The sequence below is a fragment of the Aedes albopictus genome, chromosome 3 (genome assembly GCF_035046485.1).
Source record: "Aedes albopictus strain Foshan chromosome 3, AalbF5, whole genome shotgun sequence".
NCBI classification, from domain to species: Eukaryota; Metazoa; Arthropoda; class Insecta; order Diptera; family Culicidae; genus Aedes; species Aedes albopictus.
This window is the reverse complement of record NC_085138.1, coordinates 28,831,317-28,849,391: the sequence shown is the minus strand read 5'-3', so window position 1 is coordinate 28,849,391 and position 18,075 is coordinate 28,831,317. Positions and strand designations below refer to the sequence as shown.

The 18,075-nt window shown below is 39.0% G+C and overlaps 1 protein-coding gene across 1 annotated transcript in view; it reads left to right on the top strand.

Annotated features, from left to right (window-relative positions):
* Positions 1-1,091: 1,091 nt before the first annotated feature.
* LOC109418444 (zinc finger FYVE domain-containing protein 1) overlaps positions 1,092-18,075 on the top strand; it is a gene marked incomplete at its 5' end in the record, with an annotated part of 52,377 nt that continues 35,393 nt past the window's right edge. The window contains 1 exon segment of the mRNA XM_019692633.3: positions 1,092-1,246. Within this exon segment, the coding sequence (XP_019548178.3) occupies positions 1,193-1,246 (54 nt within the window).

The following is an 18,075-nucleotide window of genomic DNA, read 5'->3' as shown; positions in this document are numbered from 1 at the left end:
ATCAAACAATATTGAAATTGTCAATTAACAGGTTCTTAAATTTAACGACGAATACGTCGAGTTATATGGTTAGAGAATTACGGTCGACGAAACGTAGCTCGTAATCACTAAAAGTAAGTCACACAACATTGCTCTAAAATTGTATATCAAACCATCTATTTATTTCGCAGGAATTTTATAATTTGTTTTTTCTACAAGCAGAATAAATTAATAAAATTTTCGAGTACGAGCATTGTCGACCAACAATAGTAATTTCGTAGTTGTAAATCAATCTTGTGTATCTCTACTATGTGTTTAATGTATGAAATAAATGTATAATAAATTATTGTAAAAAAAATTAAAAAAATATTGAGACTCACTCAACAATTTAATTCGGCCTCGGCACGTGTTCGACCCAAACAGACCAAACCCTGAATTTAGTACTATTTGGCGTTACATACATTACAAAACGATTGTCATTGAACTGTCATCGCGCAACGTAACGTTCATTCCTTTCACTTTTTTTCTTCGTGCGTGCTGAAAAACACCCATCCAGCCGCAGCGCAGCCCCCCAGAAAACATCAGCGAACTTCTTGGCGAGTTGGTCGCATTCTTATCATCATTCCTGTTGTGTGTTGTTCGCGAGCGCGCTTAGTCATGTCGGACCGATGGTGAAGGGAGAAAAGTGACCGAATTCCATGTTTTTCACGCTTAGAAACTACCGAAAATAGTGCAAAAGTGTAACTTGGCCCGTGGGTGACCTCGTGCGTATGGTTGCGGATCGGATCCTCCACGGGAAGTGACCGTAATTTCGATCGGAAGAATCGTGTGCGTGTGCGGAATCTGCTCGTCATTTTTGTTGCGCGTTTGAAGGTGACTACTACGACGACGACGACGTCGACGTCGACGAACACGAACGAGTGGCTCAAAAGGAAACGGAAAAAAATAAACTTTAGTGTGCGGGCGGGATCGGAGTGTTGTTGGAAACCATCGGAAGGGGTGCGGAAGCGGAGAGCACGTCTGCTTCTGCCCGGGGTCTTGATCTAGGTTTGTTTACCTTTTTCTTTGTTGGTGGCGACGAGAGGGATTATTAAACCTGCTGCTGCTGCTGCTGGTGGAAGTGAACTTAATCCAGCTGTAAAGTGCTGAACCAGTGAAGAGAATAGCAAGGATTTTCGAGAGTAGCTGAAAACAACCAGACCGCGCAGTCACCATGATGGAAGAAGCAGATGATGGCGATAGCTTCGCTATACTCAGCGGAGATGCGGTATGTATCGGTATTGTGAAGGCGTGGGGTAACCTTGAGGGCAACAGTAGCCCCCAGTATGTAGTTTACTTCCGGTCCTAGCGGTTGTTTGCGATGTAAGTCATATGGGCTACGCTGCTACAATTTGACTGTGAGAAGTTTTCGTTTTGTACAAATTTACAAATAATTTCAAGAATGTGAACAATGTCCACGTGGCGCTGTAAAAGATCGCCTGTTCTACACCAATCAGCGTGGGGATGGTAGCGATGGCCAATTTCTGGAAGATTAAGGATTTTTCTTTACTTGTGCATTATTTCTTCTTGAGGTCGTATTTTTTGTTGCTATCTACAAACATTTTGTAGGAAATCTTTGCTGAACTCTTTTGAACTCGTTTAGGGAGGATTAATTGTAAGAATTCCTGATGGAATCCCTGAGTTTATTCCTGAAGAAACTGTTCGAGGGATTCCTGGAGAATTCCCTGGTGGAATAACTGTAGCAACTCTTGGAGAAATCCCCGAAGGAATCTCTGGAGGAATTCCAGGTGGAATTCCCGGAGGAATCGCTGGAGAAATTTTTGAAAGTATACCCGGAGAAATTCCTTGCTAAATTTCTGGATCAATGCTTGCAATAATTTTTGGTGGTATTCTTGGAAGAATCCCTGGAGGAATTTTTGGAAGAAATTCCTGTAGGATACCCTAGGAGAATTCCTGAAGAATCTCCTAAAGAAATTCTTGGAGAAAATCCTGGAGGAGTTTCTGAAGAAATACCCGAAGAAATTTCTACAGAAATCTATGAAGAAACTCCTGGATGAATTCCTGGAGGAAATCCTGGACAAATTTTGGAAAGAATTTATTGAGGAATTGGAAATTCTTGGAATTCTTGGAAATTCCTGGAGGAATTCCCAGAAGAATTTCTGGAGGTATTCTTGGAGAAATCCTCAGTGGAATTTTTGGAGGAATTCCTGCAGGAAACCCTGGAGAAATTTCTGAAGAAACTTCTTGAGTAATTCTTAGGGGAATGTCTGAAGGAATTATTGAGTAATCCCCAGAGGATATCCAGGAGAAATCCCTGAAGCAATTCCTGGAGGAATATCTGTAGGAAATTCAGGAGAAACCCTTAGAGGAATTTGTGGAGGAATTCCTGGAATAATCCCTGGAGGAATTTCTGAAGAAATTCCTGACGGAATTCCTGAAGAAACTCCTGGAAGAATACCTGGGGGGAAGAATTCCTGGAGAAATCCCTGGAGGAACTCTGGGAGGAATCCCTGGAGAAATTTCTAAACAAACCATTGAGAAAATCCAGAAGGAATTCCTGAAAGAATCCTAGGAGGATTTTTTAGAGGAATTTCTGGAGAAATCCTTGTAGAAAATCCTGGAGGAACCCCTGGAGAACTTTCTGAAGAAACCTCTCAAGAAATTCCTGGAAGAAGGACTCCCTGGAGGATATCCTGGAGAAATCTCTGGAGCAATTCCTGTAGGAATATCTGGAAAACATCTTAAAAGGACACGGACACCGTCTTCAACCCGAAGCTGTACAGACTGAACTGAACGATACTTTACACTAGACAACGGACACGACACGCATTACGGGCACCAGTGGATACGAGGAAGAAACATTTCTTGCAAAAAGTTTAAATCACTCGGAGTGGGAAGCGAACCCTCATCCCATGGCATGGTAAAGTTATACGCTTGGTGTCGCTAACCGCACGGCCACAAGGCTCCACAATCTTGGCGGAATCCCTGGTGTAATTTTTGGATGAATTCCTGGAGGAGCCCCTAGAGTAATTCTGAGAGCAATCCAACGAGAATTCCAGGATAAGTTTCCTTAAGGATTTTCTGGAGGAATTTCTGTGAGAATCCCTGAAGCAATTCCTCAAGGATTTCTCGGAATGTCTGGAAGAATTTCTGAAGGAATGCATGGAGCAATTCCTGGAGGAATTAATAGCGGAATCCTTAAAAGAGTTCCTGGAGGAATCCTAGGCGAAATCCAAAAATCCGAGAGCAATTCCAGGATCAGGAGTAGAAGTTCTTCGATAAATTCCAGGATGAATTCCTTGAGGAATCCTTGGAAGAATCTCTGGAGGGATTTCTTCATAAATTCGTGGAGGAACTCCTAGGAAAATTCGTGGGAGAATTCCTAGAGAAATTCCTGGAGGAATTTCTAGGAGACTTCCTGAAGGAATTCTTTGGGAAAGTCCTGGAGGAAATCCTGTAGGAAACTCTGGATGGATTCCTGGAGGATTCCCTAAAGCAAATTCTGGTGAAATCTCTGGAAGAATCACTGGAGGGATTCCTGGATAAATTCGTGGAGGAATCCCTAGGGAAATTCCTGCTGGAACTCCTTTAGGAATCTCTGGAGGAATTCCTGAAAGAATGCATGGAGAAATACTTGGAGGAATATGCCTGGAGGAATTCCAAGAAGAATTCTGCCGAGGGCTGAAAGTCTATAAAAAAGATATATCAATCAATCAAATCAATCAAGAAGAATCCCTAGAGGAGTCCTTGGAGGAATCTTAGGTAAAATCTCTAGGGAAATCCCTGGAGGAATTCTTGAAAAAAATACTGGTAAATTTCGGATGGAATCCTTGGAGGATTTTTTAAGGAATTCTTGGAGAAATTGCTGAAATATTTTTGGAGAAATTCTTGGAGGAATTCTCTAAAAAAAAAATTCTTGGAGGAAATCTCAAATAAATTCCTGGAGAAATTTCTGGGGTAATTCCTGGGTGTATTAGAGGAGTCACTGGAAAAATTCCTGGATGAGGTCTTGGAGGAATATCATGAGGAGTTTCTGGCGAAATTCCTGGAGGAATGCCTAGAGAAATGCCTTGGGAAATTCCTGGAGGAATCTCTATAGGAATTCCTGGAGAAATTTCCAAACGAACTCTTGGAGGACTCTCTAGAGGAATTCCGTAAGGAATCCCTGCAGGGAGAAATTCCTGGAGGAATCATAGGAAGAATTTCTGAAGAATTCACAAAATAAATTGCTGAGGGAATCTCAGAGAGTTTCTGAAGAAATACCAGGAAGTAATGAAGAAATCGCAGAAAGATACATATCTTGAAGAAATGCTGTAGGAATTCTAAGAAAAATACGCGGGGGAAATCCTGCAGGAATCCATGTAGCAGTTCCTGAAGAAACCCCAGGAGAAATCACGGAAGCAATCCCAACAGAAATTCCTAAAGGAAGCCCTAAACAACTCCTGGAGGAAGTCCTGGGGGAGTTCCTTAAATAATTCCAGGAGGAATTCCTGAAGAAATTTGAAGAAAAGTTCCTGGAGGAATCCTTAGATGTATATTTAAAATAAAATCTGGAGTTGTTCCTGAAAGCATCACAAAAGGAATTCCAGAGTGTATGCCAGGAGGAATTTTCGGAGACAAATCTGGAGGAATCTGGAAATAAAACGAATACGAGGAAGAATTTTTGTACGAAATGTTCAAGGAATTCCTGTGTTAATTTTGGAATAATATTTTTGGAAAAAAAAAATTCTGAAAGACTTCCTGGAATAAATTCCTGTAGAAATACTTCGAATATCAGGATAGCCTTCTTTAATGGCCAGTTGCAGGAAAGGGTGTTCTTGACCATGTCAGAAGGGCTGCCAACTGGAAATAAAGAAGTGTGTCTTTTGAAGCGTTCCTGGTATGGCCTCAAACAATCTTCAAGATGAAACAAACGGTTTAATGAATTTTTAGTCAGTCTTGGTTTTCAACGTTCCCGTCACGATTACTGCCTATATGTGAAGGAAGAAAAGGAGAATTCCGTGTACCTTGTGATCTACGTCGATGATCTACTAATCGCTGGAAAAGATGCAAGAGTAGTGAGAAATATTCAAAAAAAATTGAAGAAAGAATTTGAAACGGCTGATTTAGGCGAGGTACACCATTTCCTCGGAATCAAAGTGGAACGTAAGATGGAAGAAGGTCTGGTGACACTTTCCCAAACCGGACAAATCGATAAGCTATTACTCAATTTTGGAATGGAACAATGCAACCCCCCTGTCAAGACCCCAGCTGAAGTTAACCTTCATTTGGAGAAATTTAGTGACGAATGCAAGATTCCCTATCGAGAGCTAATCGGAGGTTTGATGTACATAATGATGGGAACAAGGCCTGATTTGTGTTACATTGTTGGATATTTGGCCCGTTTTCAAGATGCGGCTGGTGAGCAGCACTGGCAGCAAGCAAAGCGTGTTCTAAGGTATCTGCAGGGAACTAAAACTATGAAATTGACATACCAGAAAATCGTCTCTAAAGATATCCCACGATACATTTCCAGAGGAATGACTGGTGAAATCCATAGAGGAATGCTTGAAGGAATCTATGCTGGAATCACAGAGAAACAGACGTATCACTAAAAAAAAATCATTAAAAAACATCGTCACGAAAACGTAATCGCCCAATGCTACACGTACTATGTTTGGCCGGGCCACCACTAGATGACGGTAGTGAGCAAACGTCAAATAGGAGCAAAAACGATACCAGCGCCGCGAGTGGTCTATCGACCTACTGCTGAATATTTGAATCAACCGTTAACAAGGTGATCGATGGGAAGCAATAAGAATGTGACGTCTGTTTCTGTGTGCTGGAATCACTGAAGAAAGCTATGGGAAAATTCCTGGAGGAATTCGTCGATGCATTCTTGCAGAAGTATCTGTTAAAATTCCGGAAGGAATTGTGGGAGGAATTGCTGAAGCATTTCTTGGAGCAGACCTGTAACAATCACTATCGGAGCCCCGCAAGACGTTCATGGAGGAATTCACGAGGGAGACATTCCTGGAAAAGTTACTTCAGGAGTTTCTGAAAGAATCCCTGGAGGAGTTCCTGAAGCAATACATGGAGAAATTTTTGAAGGTGTCCCTGGAGTAATTACTAAAGCATCCCAGGTTTACTGTTTTTAGTAAAACGTTTGTATGAATTGTATAGTAGTGGAAACTCGTGCATTTTGGGCAATGATAAGATTGAAGTGGTTATCTTAGAGAATTAGTTGACGAATTTTCTTATGGTTTTCGTTTTTTTCTTGAACTTTAATAATCTTAAGTTGGTTCGAATTAAAAGAATAGTTAATGTGGTCAGGGTGAGCATCGCACTCTCCCTGTCCCACTCTGGCTACGCCCATGAGCGTGCCTGCCTCCCCGAGCAGGAACGAATAACTGACACATAACTGCAGCATACCAAAGTCAGGTATCATACCTAGGCAAGGTATTGGTCGGTTATCCAGGTATTGAAAATAACTTACTTTGGTATTTTGTAGGTATTGATAAAATACCTCAACGAGTTATTGGTTTGATGTTGAGGACTGGTTGAGGTATTATTCAATTATGGAAAAATCGTCATTTGTATAGAAAAATCGTCGATTATTATGTAGGTATTGCAATACCTGATGTCATTATTCACTAGTTATGCACAGAATACACTCTAGTTATTATTTGAGGTATTTTACCTCTTATGCAGGGCTAATTAATAACTCATTCAGGTTGTAGGTATTGGGTTTTCCATACCTAGTTTGTTATTCTTCAGCTATTTTCTCCTGCTCGGGCAACGACTTTTAGCGCGAAACAACGGACAAGAGCTGGAACTTGGAATGTATTAACCCTAGTCCAGCAGGGTTAACTGGCACAACTAGCCCATGAGGCATGCCATATGAAGCTTGAGATTTTAGGACTGAGCGAAGTCCGTTGGCCGAACTTTGGGGAACACAGATTGACAACGGATCAAATTCTGCTATACTCTGGCCTACAAAGTGAACACGCTTTTCGCCGCCTTGGAGTTGGTTTCCTGCTCAGCGCTCACGCCCATGCTGCGCTCATTAACGCAGTTCAACACAGGCTGCCTGCAAGACGCTGCGGTGAAAAGGTCTTTCGTCGAGTAACTATAGAACCGTGGTGTGGATATTCCGGAAAGTGGAAGCGTAGAAGATCAATAGAGCGCCAACAAGAACGCCTTGATCGCAACCGGCGAGAATAATTTGGGTGAGCTACGCATCCGGGGAAAGCAGTGGATCACAGATGATACCTGAAGTAAGATAGAGGAGCGAAGAAACGCCAAAGTCGTGACAGAGCGAGCGAAAACACGAGGAGCCAAAGCCGTAGTCCGTCAGCGCTATTCGACTCTCGAGAAGGAAGTGAAGCGCTCATGTTCTTGGGACAAAAGAGCGTGGGTGGACTCTCTAGCCGACGAAGGCGAGACAAGCGCAAACACCGGCGACATCCGTCTCCTCTACGATGTCTCACGTCGCCTTAGTGGGACCAATATGAATGCTACGATGCCCGTGAAAGACACGTCTGGACAGTTACTGGCCGACCCGGCTGAGGCATCCGTAGCATGAAATCGAACAGAGCCCTAGGGGTCGATCACATATCAGTCGAGATGCTCAAAGCTTACCCCGTAGTATCTGCACAACTGCTGCATCAATTATTCTGCAACATATGGGAAACCGCGACATTTTCGGTCGACTGGATGCAAGGCGTCTAAGTAAAGGTACCCGAAAAGGATGACCTGACTGTATGCGATAATTGACGCGGCATTATGTTACTGTGTATCATTCTAAAAGTTCTCTGCAAAGTGATCCTCAACCGGATACAAGAGTTTGACGCAACTCTCCGGCGGCAGCAAGCAGGATTCTATGTCAGACGATCCATATGGTCACGCCCCGTATCATCTTGAAGCAAATCAATGAATTCCAAGAATCTCTACCTGATGTTCATGGATTACGAAAAAGTTTTCGACCGTCTCAATCACGATAACGTGTGAGGAGCCCTCAGGCGCAAGGATGTTCCTGAGAAAATCATCGGCCTCATTGAAGCACAATACAGGGCATTTTCGTGCAGAGCGCTGTACAACGGTGTTTTGTCCGATCCCATCCGAGTCGTTGCTGGAGTGAGGCAAGGATGTATACCCGAGCAGGGAATGATAACTAATTGAAAACAAATTTAGTTATTTAGATATCACGAATATTGATAACAAAATTAGTTTTCATTCTGTATGACTTAGGTGTTAACATAACAAAAATGATAACAAAATAATGTACTGGAATATTTAATTGAAAACAGTTCTCATTGATAACAAATTGATATCTCATTTTGTAATCCGCATTTTACGACTTGATATCATACGCAGTTCTTAGGAAGTTATTAAATCCATAGGGTAATAACTAAAAAATAATAACAAATTTAGTATTCATTTTGATATTTCATTAGGCATAATTTACATGAATAAGTAAATGTTTAAATGAGATTTTATTTTAACTTCGTAAGGATCTTGTGATTGAAAACGTGTTTTGTTTGATACGATCTCATCAGGATATGGCACCCGGGACGATCTACAGTGTCGGACAAAACAATAAGACCACCGGTCCTATTTCATACAAACTGGCCATGTTCGACGATATGGTACTCGGTTTCTAGTAAACCGATTTGGCTGATATTTTGACAGCCGACTTGGAATTACTGAAATTTTGATTTGTATCAAATTGATTGAGTTCTGTTCACTGCTTCCAAAGTTGCAGATATACGGTGCGACAAAATTCTAACACCAGATTTTCATGATAATTATTTGTGGTCAAATCAATAAAAATGTTCCCAAATTTAAATGGCATCCTTAATTTTAGTACTTGTTTATCAATCACCAAGAATCAGATATTCTCATATATCCTTTGATCATGGCAATCTGGAAATGGTCCTATTATTTTGTCGTTTCGTATATCTGTAACTTTTGATGTAGTGAAGAGAACTGAACCATGGCGACTGCCGAAATTTCAGCCAAATCGATCTACTAGAAACCGAGTATCACATCGTCAAACTTGGCAATTTTGTATGAAAAATGGCTGGTGGTCTTATTGTTTTGTCCGACACTGTACTTTAGGCAGAAATGCAATATCGTCTTTGTTTTTAAACATTTTACCCTGGATTTTTTTTATAGTCAAGGGGAATAGTTGTGCTAAGAAATGCATGGTACCTCCTCCCTTTTGCTGGTAGCCGAAAATACGTGGCTTTTTTGTATCTATCTATCTATCTATATATATAAAAATGAGTTTGAAGTTGCTTTGAGGCAACAAAACTCAAGAACGGCTGAACCGATCAGGATGACCCTTGCATGGTTTGATTCGTATTCTTGATGGCTGTGTTTATAAGTAATAAAATTAGGAAAAAAATCTCAAAAAGTATAAAAATAGTGAAATTACTGATTTTTGATGAGCTGGGAAGAAATTCAACCTGATTAAAATAAAACCAATCTAGAATGCTGTGCTGCAATGAACTTAAAAGTTGACAAACCACCACAACAATGGCAATACAAAGTTTGCCGGGGCCGCTAGTATATATAAAAAACGAGTTAGAAGTTCCTTTGAGGCAACAAAACTCACGAACGGATGAACGGATCAGCATGACTCTCGCACTGTTCGATTCATATTCATGGTGGCTGTGTTTATATGTACAAAAAATTACAAAAATCAACTAGAAAAGTAAGAAAACTGATAAAGTACTGATTTTTCATGAGCTGGGAAGCAAATCAACACGATCGAAATAAAACCAATCTAGAGTGCGGCTCAACAGTTGTCAAACCACCACAGCTTGGCAAGACAACGTGTGCTGGGACAGCTAGTTTTTTTTTATAAATTCTAATGTTTTTACTCAAAATTCAATTTTTGCTAATCATCAATAGTTTTCACTGATCCTTGACATGCAATGTATTACTACCCATCATAGTCTGTTGAAGTTTTGATCCCAGAGCCATTCTAAGACCACCAAAGTACTTCGAAGTTTGTGTCACAAATCCAACATCCTATACCAAATTTTATACACGATGAAACCTCACAGAACTCCTAGAATATTCATGGTACATGAATTGGGTGATCTAGGTCATCCAAATTACTCTGAAATTCATTTTCTTAAGATCTACAACATCTACCATAATTTGTGTTCACTCTGTTCATGAATTTTAGTCACGTTGATGTCCATTAGACCTCGCAATGCTACGAGCAACTCGATATTGTGGTAATTGGTTATTCCGCGAAATACAAAACACTTTGAAGTTTGGGTTACGATATCTACATACTGTATCATGCTTTAATTGTGAAAAAATATTCTTGGGATGTAGCCTATACTGCTGGTGGAGCCTCAGTGCACAACTATAACGCTTTTGGTACATTCATGGGTTATTCCAGGCTTTCCAAACTATTTGGAATTAGGACCTTTAAGTTCTACAGGCTCTACTCTTGTTTCTGTTCACTCTATCGGCATAAAGTATGGGTCGCAATATCTGTAAATCTTCAGGCTTATTCTGTGCGGCGTGTGAGGTGAGACGAGTCGAATGAGGTGACAAAAGTCGACTCGCCCCATTTTATTTACATTAGTCATCTCACGTCACGTGAGACGAAACCGTCCGTCTCACCTCACACGCCTGCTTATGATATTTTTATTGTAGCGAATGTTATCTTCGCTACTCATATAGCCAAAATGTGCAATTCTGATAACTTGGCAACATTCACTTGATGATCTAGGTCATCCAAATTATTCTGGAATTAAGACCTTCAAGCTCCATAAGCTCTACTGAATCTCTTTACTTTATCGGTGTAGCTCCTCCAAAAAATCCTTCCGGAATTCTTCCAAGACTTTCGCCAAGAATTCCTCAAATAATCTTCCCAGGTATTCCTCCAAGAAATCCTGGGAGAATTCTTTTAGGATTTTTTTAAGAAATTCCTCGAAAATTCTTCCAGGAGCTCCTCCAAGTATCCTACCAGAAATTCCTACAAGAATCCCTCCAGGAATTTCTCCAAGAATTCCTTCCCCTCCACCAGGAATTTCTTCAAGAATTTCTCCAGATATCACTCTAAAAACTCTGCCAAGAATTCCTCAAAGAATCTCTCTATGAATTCCTCTAACAATTACTCTTAGACTTCTGCAGAGAAATTGTCCAAAAATCCCCCCAAGAGTTTCACCAGGAATTCATCTATGATTTTTTTCCAAGAAGCTCTCAAGGAATTTCTCTAGAAAATCCTCAAAGAATTTCTCCCGAAACCTCTGGGAAATCGTCCAAAAATTACTTCAGGGGTTCATCCGAGATTATTTTCAGGCATTTCTAGATTTTTTTCCAGGAATTCGTGAATAAATTTTTCAAGGAATTCCAGCAGAAATTACTTCAGGAAATCCTCGTAGAGTTCTTCCAGGGATTTTTTTAAAAAGTTTTTCAAAAATTCCTCCACAAATTCTTCTATGAACACCCCTATGCTCCTTCAGGAAACCTTTAATAATTCATCAAAAAAAACTCCTGAGATAGCTCTAAGAGTTCGTCCGAGAATTCCTTCAGGGATTTCCTCAGAAATACCTCCGAAAACTGTTAAGGAATTACGCCAAAAATTCCTCCCGAAATCCCTCAAGAAACTCCTTCGGGAATTACTCCAGGAATTCTTCCAGGAACTCTCTCAGGTATTCCTTAATAAATTCTTCTTGGAACTCCACCAGGAAGTCCTCCAAGAATTCGCCAAGGAATATCTTCAAGAATTCATCCAGGAATTCCTCCAAGACATCTGCCTAAAATTATTTCAAGAATCCCTCCAGGAATTGCTCTAAAAAATCCTACAGGGCCTACCCCAAGTTTTTCACCAGGGGTTACTTTAAGTCTTGAACTACTGCCAAGAATCCCTTCAGGTATTTCGCCAGGAATATGTCCAAAGATTTTTTCAACCCCAGGGATTCCTCCGAGAATTCTTTCAGGTAATTCTCCAGGAACTGCTCCGAGACTTCTGCCCAGAATTCTTCCAAGCATCCCATCAGGAATTTCTCCAAAAAAATCTCCAAAAATTCCTCCAGCAAATTTCTCCTGGTGTTCATCCAAAACTTCTGCTAAGAACTTCTCCAAGAATCCGTCCAGGAAAACCTCCAGGATATATTCCAGAAATTCGTCCAGCAAGTACTCCAGTAATTCCTTCAGGAACATGAATTCCTCTAGGAATTTTCCTCCAGAAAACACTCCAAAGTTTTCTTCAGGATTTCCTTCGAGATATATTCCAAAAAGTACTCCAGGAAATCCTGCACAACTATTCCCCTTGACTATAAAAAAATCCAGGGTAAAATGTTTGAAAACAAAGAATATATTGCATTTCTGCCAAAAGTATATCGTCCCGGGTGTTTGCGGGTAAATGGCATAGTATTATTGATTGTAACCAGGGTACGAAAAACGGATCACGCCGAAAAACAAACGCTTTGTCCTAAGCGGTGCATGTTGGTAACAAAGGCGCTCCGCAACAAACGCATGTCAGGCGATGAGAGCAATAAAACAAACATCGCTTGCCGTGCGTGTGCCGACATTCCGGCTTTTCTGCTGAAATTTTCGACCCACGTCATCGAATTTATAAGCATTTGGACGAATTAAGACTCTTGCAAGCCTCAGAGTCGAGTTTCAGTTGTAAAACAATGCAAAAATCACGATACGAATAGAACGAGACAAATATTCCTACCGTTTTTGTTGTGAACAAACTCGGGAGCGATTTTGTCATTATCTGCTAACGAAAAAACAAAGCGTTGTTGCCTTGCCTTCTTTGTTGCCTATTTTTCGCTTGCGGGGGGGGGGGGGGTATTCTTCGTACACTGATTGTAACATTAACATTTAATTAACAGTCATTTCTAACGTGGAGGAAACACTTTCAGTATTTCTACGGCGATGATAACGTTCTTTAATGAACATTTACTCACTTATTTATATCAAAGTGTGAGAAAAATTGTAGCACTGTGGAACTCTCGTTATTTCCATATGAAAGTGCGAATGGTGCGGTTTTGAAAGACAATTCTCACCGTCTTGAGCCAATTTCAAAAAATATAGAACTGGAAATAATCACCCTGTTGTTCAAATCTCAAAATATTTGACAACATGTTTAGATATAGGGTGACCACTCATCTCGGTAAATGAAATTCCCGGTTATTTCTCGGCTTTTCCCGGTTTTTCAAGAACTGTTTCCCGGTTTTAAAGAAACTTATTTATATGGTAAAATCGGAACACTGACATAAACATCCCGAGTGAAATAGACTATCAGCTTAATGAAGCGCGTTCTAGGAGATTAATAATGTATGGCGGCTGTAAAAAAATAGAAATTATCATATATTTTTTTTGATTATCAAAACATAATTTTAAAAACCATTACTGTTTAATGTTATGCTCTATGCTTGAACCCTTAAACTGTTCTACGCTCAAAATGCTATAAAATCATATGAAGGCGATTTTTTCGTACTAGAAATTTCTGTATAATGTGAAAGTAATTTAACTTCAGAAGAATCGCGAACAGAAAGAAAACTCAATCATTTCTTACTATCAGAGGCGATTGACCTCTGTTGTTAAAGCATCTATGACAGAAAAACAAATTCAACTAAGACCACATTTAGTAAAGAACTCATATTTTCTCTACTCCTAACAACTTAGATTCAAGGATAGGATTTCCTTAACACCCTATGAGTTCTTAACACCCCCTTTTACGATACTAAAGTTCAGAAGAACTTACATCAATGTATTAGCATGACTATTACCCAGAATGAGCAAATTGTAAATTTTGTCAATAGAGTACAGTAAGTACAGTACAGTATTGAGGTAAATTAAACATTGTAAATATAATTATTTAATTCTCATAAAACATGTTAAACCTGCTTTTGAAATCAAATCTTATTATCATTGAGTTTTTGAAACGATAACAAAATAATATCTCAATTTGATATTAAATAAAAAAAATGGAATGAAAACTTGTTTTGATTTCATTGTGTTATCAATAACAAAATTAGTTATCAATTTGTTATAGGTTTGTTCTCATTCCCTGCTCGGGTACTATCACTGCTACTGTTTTTCATCTCGTAACCGACGAGATCCTGAAAGGTGCGATTAACCGTAAACCAAATCGTGGATTGCTTTGGCAGCCCATTACCATGGAGCACCTAAATGACTTCGAACTGGCTCATGACGATGCTCTCCTAGCTCAACGGTGCTGTGATGTGATATGCAGAGTAAGCTCAATGATCTTGCCGAACGCTCCTCGGCACCAGGTCTTGCAATCAACGTCAAGACCAAATCGTTGGGCAAGCAGAGGAATTCCACGGAGTCATGTCAGTTGATCCTGAGCGACCATTTCAAAAATATCTGAAACTTTGCACAGTTTTTCAATTTCATCTAAATCGCCATTTTTCGATATCAAACCTTCATATTCACTCACGACTAACTTTTCAAAAGGGTGTATGCGAAAATAGTTCAAAAATATTCTAAAAGCTGTACAGCAAAAACGGATTGTTCGATTGTTATGAATTTTTCAGCAAAGTTAGATAACTAAATGATGATTCCTTAGAAAATATACACTGTAAAAAATTTCTTTTTTTACTATAAAAAAATATGATCTTTGTCACAAAAACTCAAATATCTCAGAACCCTATCTTTTTACCAACGTCAATTTTTTAGGGAAAATGGCCCATTATATCAGCTATCTACCATAAAATTTTGGTGATGGTAAACTGATAAACAAAAAAGTTATGACATTTCAAACATTTCACAATTTTTACATTTAGTAACAAAAAAAAAAAAAATTTCTGTGTAAATTATTTCGAGAACTATATTTTGATGCTGATTTTATTGTAAAGGCTACCGCATGAATTAAACAAGTTGTTTTCATGATATTTTTGTTTGATTATTTATAATTACTATAGTATCTATTTGAACCTTACACGCGATCCAGTGTTGTGATCAAAAATATTGAGATTGTCATACTTTTTATTGTACGTGACTGGTGAAAAAATCCCTTGATAGTGTTGAAAAGCTGTTGATCATAAGAAAAATGGAATTAAACTTATTTTGAAGACGAAAGCTGCATAATAAAAGTTTTATATATACGCGTATACGTCTAGTTGATCTGCAAAAAAATACCTCTTAGAGAACAGACTTTATGATCGGAAAAATGCGAGTAACTTCAACAACAACAAATGCATGAGAGGTACATACCACAGACAAACAGACAAAACGCCTAGAACAATTTTCGTGAAAATCCATCGCCCAGTTCACACTACCACCACCTGGTGGAAATGTTTCACGAAACACTGCGTTGTGCAATATCGTCATCAGAAGGCGCTAGTGTGAAACGTCAAACGCAAAGAAAAACGATGGGCACTCTTCTGGTTATGAAAGCCACAACCAAGATTCAAAATGATCGTTAAAGGCGTGGTCAATGAAAATTTCGTCAGTGTTACGTTTGTTTGTCTGTATAATACATACCATGAAAATGCTCACGAAAAAGCAAAAAAATACTACCGCTATGGATATTAAAAATTTTATAGTAAATTTTTTCTTCGTCCAAGCAAACAACACCAAACTAGTCAGTTAAAACTAATAAGTGATTTTGTTTATTATAATGTAACGAACAACATGAACAGTCGCTTTCTCAAAGGTCTTCAACTCAACGCTCTCTTGTAGACCGCTTGTGAAAAAAAATGTTCAAAAGAGTTACGAAATCTCATAGATAAACTGAAAGAGACTGGTTATGCTCAAATTGAATACAAATTTACGCATTTGCACGTCCTGCCGTCTAGACTTTGACAAACGAGCCATCTGTATATCATCGGTAAAGCAGGGCGCAGGAAGTTCGAAAACGACAACAACTGAGAAATTGCCAGAAGTGCTAAGTGCAGAGAGTCATGCCACCGTACCATCAGCGACATCTGTTTAAACAATTTAATCACGCCTCTTTTCAAAAATGCTTTGAAATATACTTCAACATTTATACCCATTTCAATATTTTTAACAATGCAAAACACGCTTTCAACATTCATCTTGAAGAAGAGGGAAAACACTTGTCCTCAAATGTAACAGCAAATTAATCAATAAACGACTAATGCGCGGAGGGCGTGATAAAATCGGAACAGTACTGTACATATAATATACATAATACATAATAAAAACAGATTGTTTTACTCACGCAAGGCCATTAACAATAAAATCAGCATCAAACTGCGCTTTCCGGCCGAAATAATTTACACTAAAAAAATTATTACTAAATGTGAAAATTGTGGAATGTTTGAATTGTCATAACTTTTTTGTTCATTAGTTTATCATCACCAAATTTTTATGGTAGATTGCTAATACAATGGACCGTTTTCCCTAAAAAATTACATTGGTAAAAAGATAGGGTTTTGAGATATTTGAGTTTTTGTGACAAAAATGATATTTTTTAATGTTAAAAAAAGATTTTTTTTCACAGTGTACATTTTCTTAGGAATCACCATTTAGTTATCTAACTTTGCTGAACAATAAAATCTGCATGTAACTGCGATTTCTGATCGAAATAATTTACACAGAAAAAAATATTTACCAAATGTGAAATTTGTGAAATGTTTGAAATGTTATAACTTTTTTGTTTATTAGTTTACCATCACCAAATTTTTATGGTAGATTGCTAATACAATGGACCGTCTTCCCTAAAAAAAATACGTTGGTAAAAAGATAGGGTTTTGAGATATTTGAGTTTTTGTGACAAAAATGATATTTTTTAATGTTAAAAAAGATGTTTTTTCACAGTGTATATTTTCTTAGGAATCACCATTTAGTTATCTAACTTTGCTGAAAAATTTATTGCAATCGAACGAACCATTTTGGCTGTGCAGATTTTTGAATATTTTTGAACCATTTTCACATACACCCTTTTGAAAAGTTAGTCGTGATTCAAAATAAAAATTTGATATCGGAAAATGACGATTTAGATGGAACTTAAAAACTGTGCAAAGTTTCAGTTCAATAGAAAATCATGAAATAAAAAATTTCCTTAATTTTGATGCTGTTGCTTGGAATCGCTCAGCAGTGGAGAATGCTGAAAGCTTTCAATATCTCAGTAGCTTCACCATATCGTCATCAGTTTGAGGCAGCCCACGTAAGTAACTTCGACTATGAGTCTATGGTTCTGTTCTGTGATGATCAACATTTGTATTAATTAAGTATTTTGTTTTTGCACTTATACCTACTGCGATTCTTCGCGATCGCCTTTACTTTTTGCTACAGTTTTAATCGCTCTGCTTACTCACACAAAATCAGACTAATGATATTCGTTCTGTTTCAAGGTGCTGAACCGCGCTCGGTGGCGTGACGTGTGCCTGTTAAAGGCTTCCTCCATTCAAGAATTCTACATGAAGACTGCAGAGGCTCATCTATACTAAGAACCAGTCACGTTATGAAGCCCCTTTTTGCATTATCAATGAGCTGCTAACGTTCAATTCTAGATTAGATTGCTTGCGTTTGTTGCTGTTGATAGCAAAACAACGCAAAGCGCTGCGCGTTGAAATCACAATCGTTATCTCGAAACTCAAACTACTGAAAACAAAAATCTGCATCCGCGTCGTCAGCTTTTGCAACAACTATTTATGTATTTATATCTCCGCCGCTCACTAACTGGCGATGTGTTGTTGGTGTTAATGATTTCAAACGAGAGTGCGAGCCCCCCTTTCCTTGGGTATGGGACTGTTTATAGCTTTGCGGACTGCGTGTCGCACCGTTTCACATTTAAACGATGATAATCACATCAAATAAACATTGGAGTTGCGTTCGTGTGAACGATCCGGACCCCTATGACTGGTTTTGACTGCGTTGCTCGTGGCACCCATGCTATATGTCCGAATGGAAGGCTAGCGAATACAGTTGTTTGTCATCTGATGCTGCCTGTGTTTTGCCTTTTTGAAATCCAGAAGGGAAGCGATAATTGCTGCCGTCGTTGACTGTCGCCGTTTACACCTCGAAAACAACGTATTGTTGTTGCTTGGCCGACAGCAGACGTAGAATGCAGTTAGTCAGCAGAGTTCGACTTTCAATGTTTGCTCCCATTTTTGTTTGACCAAGATACCGATCGGAGGGAGT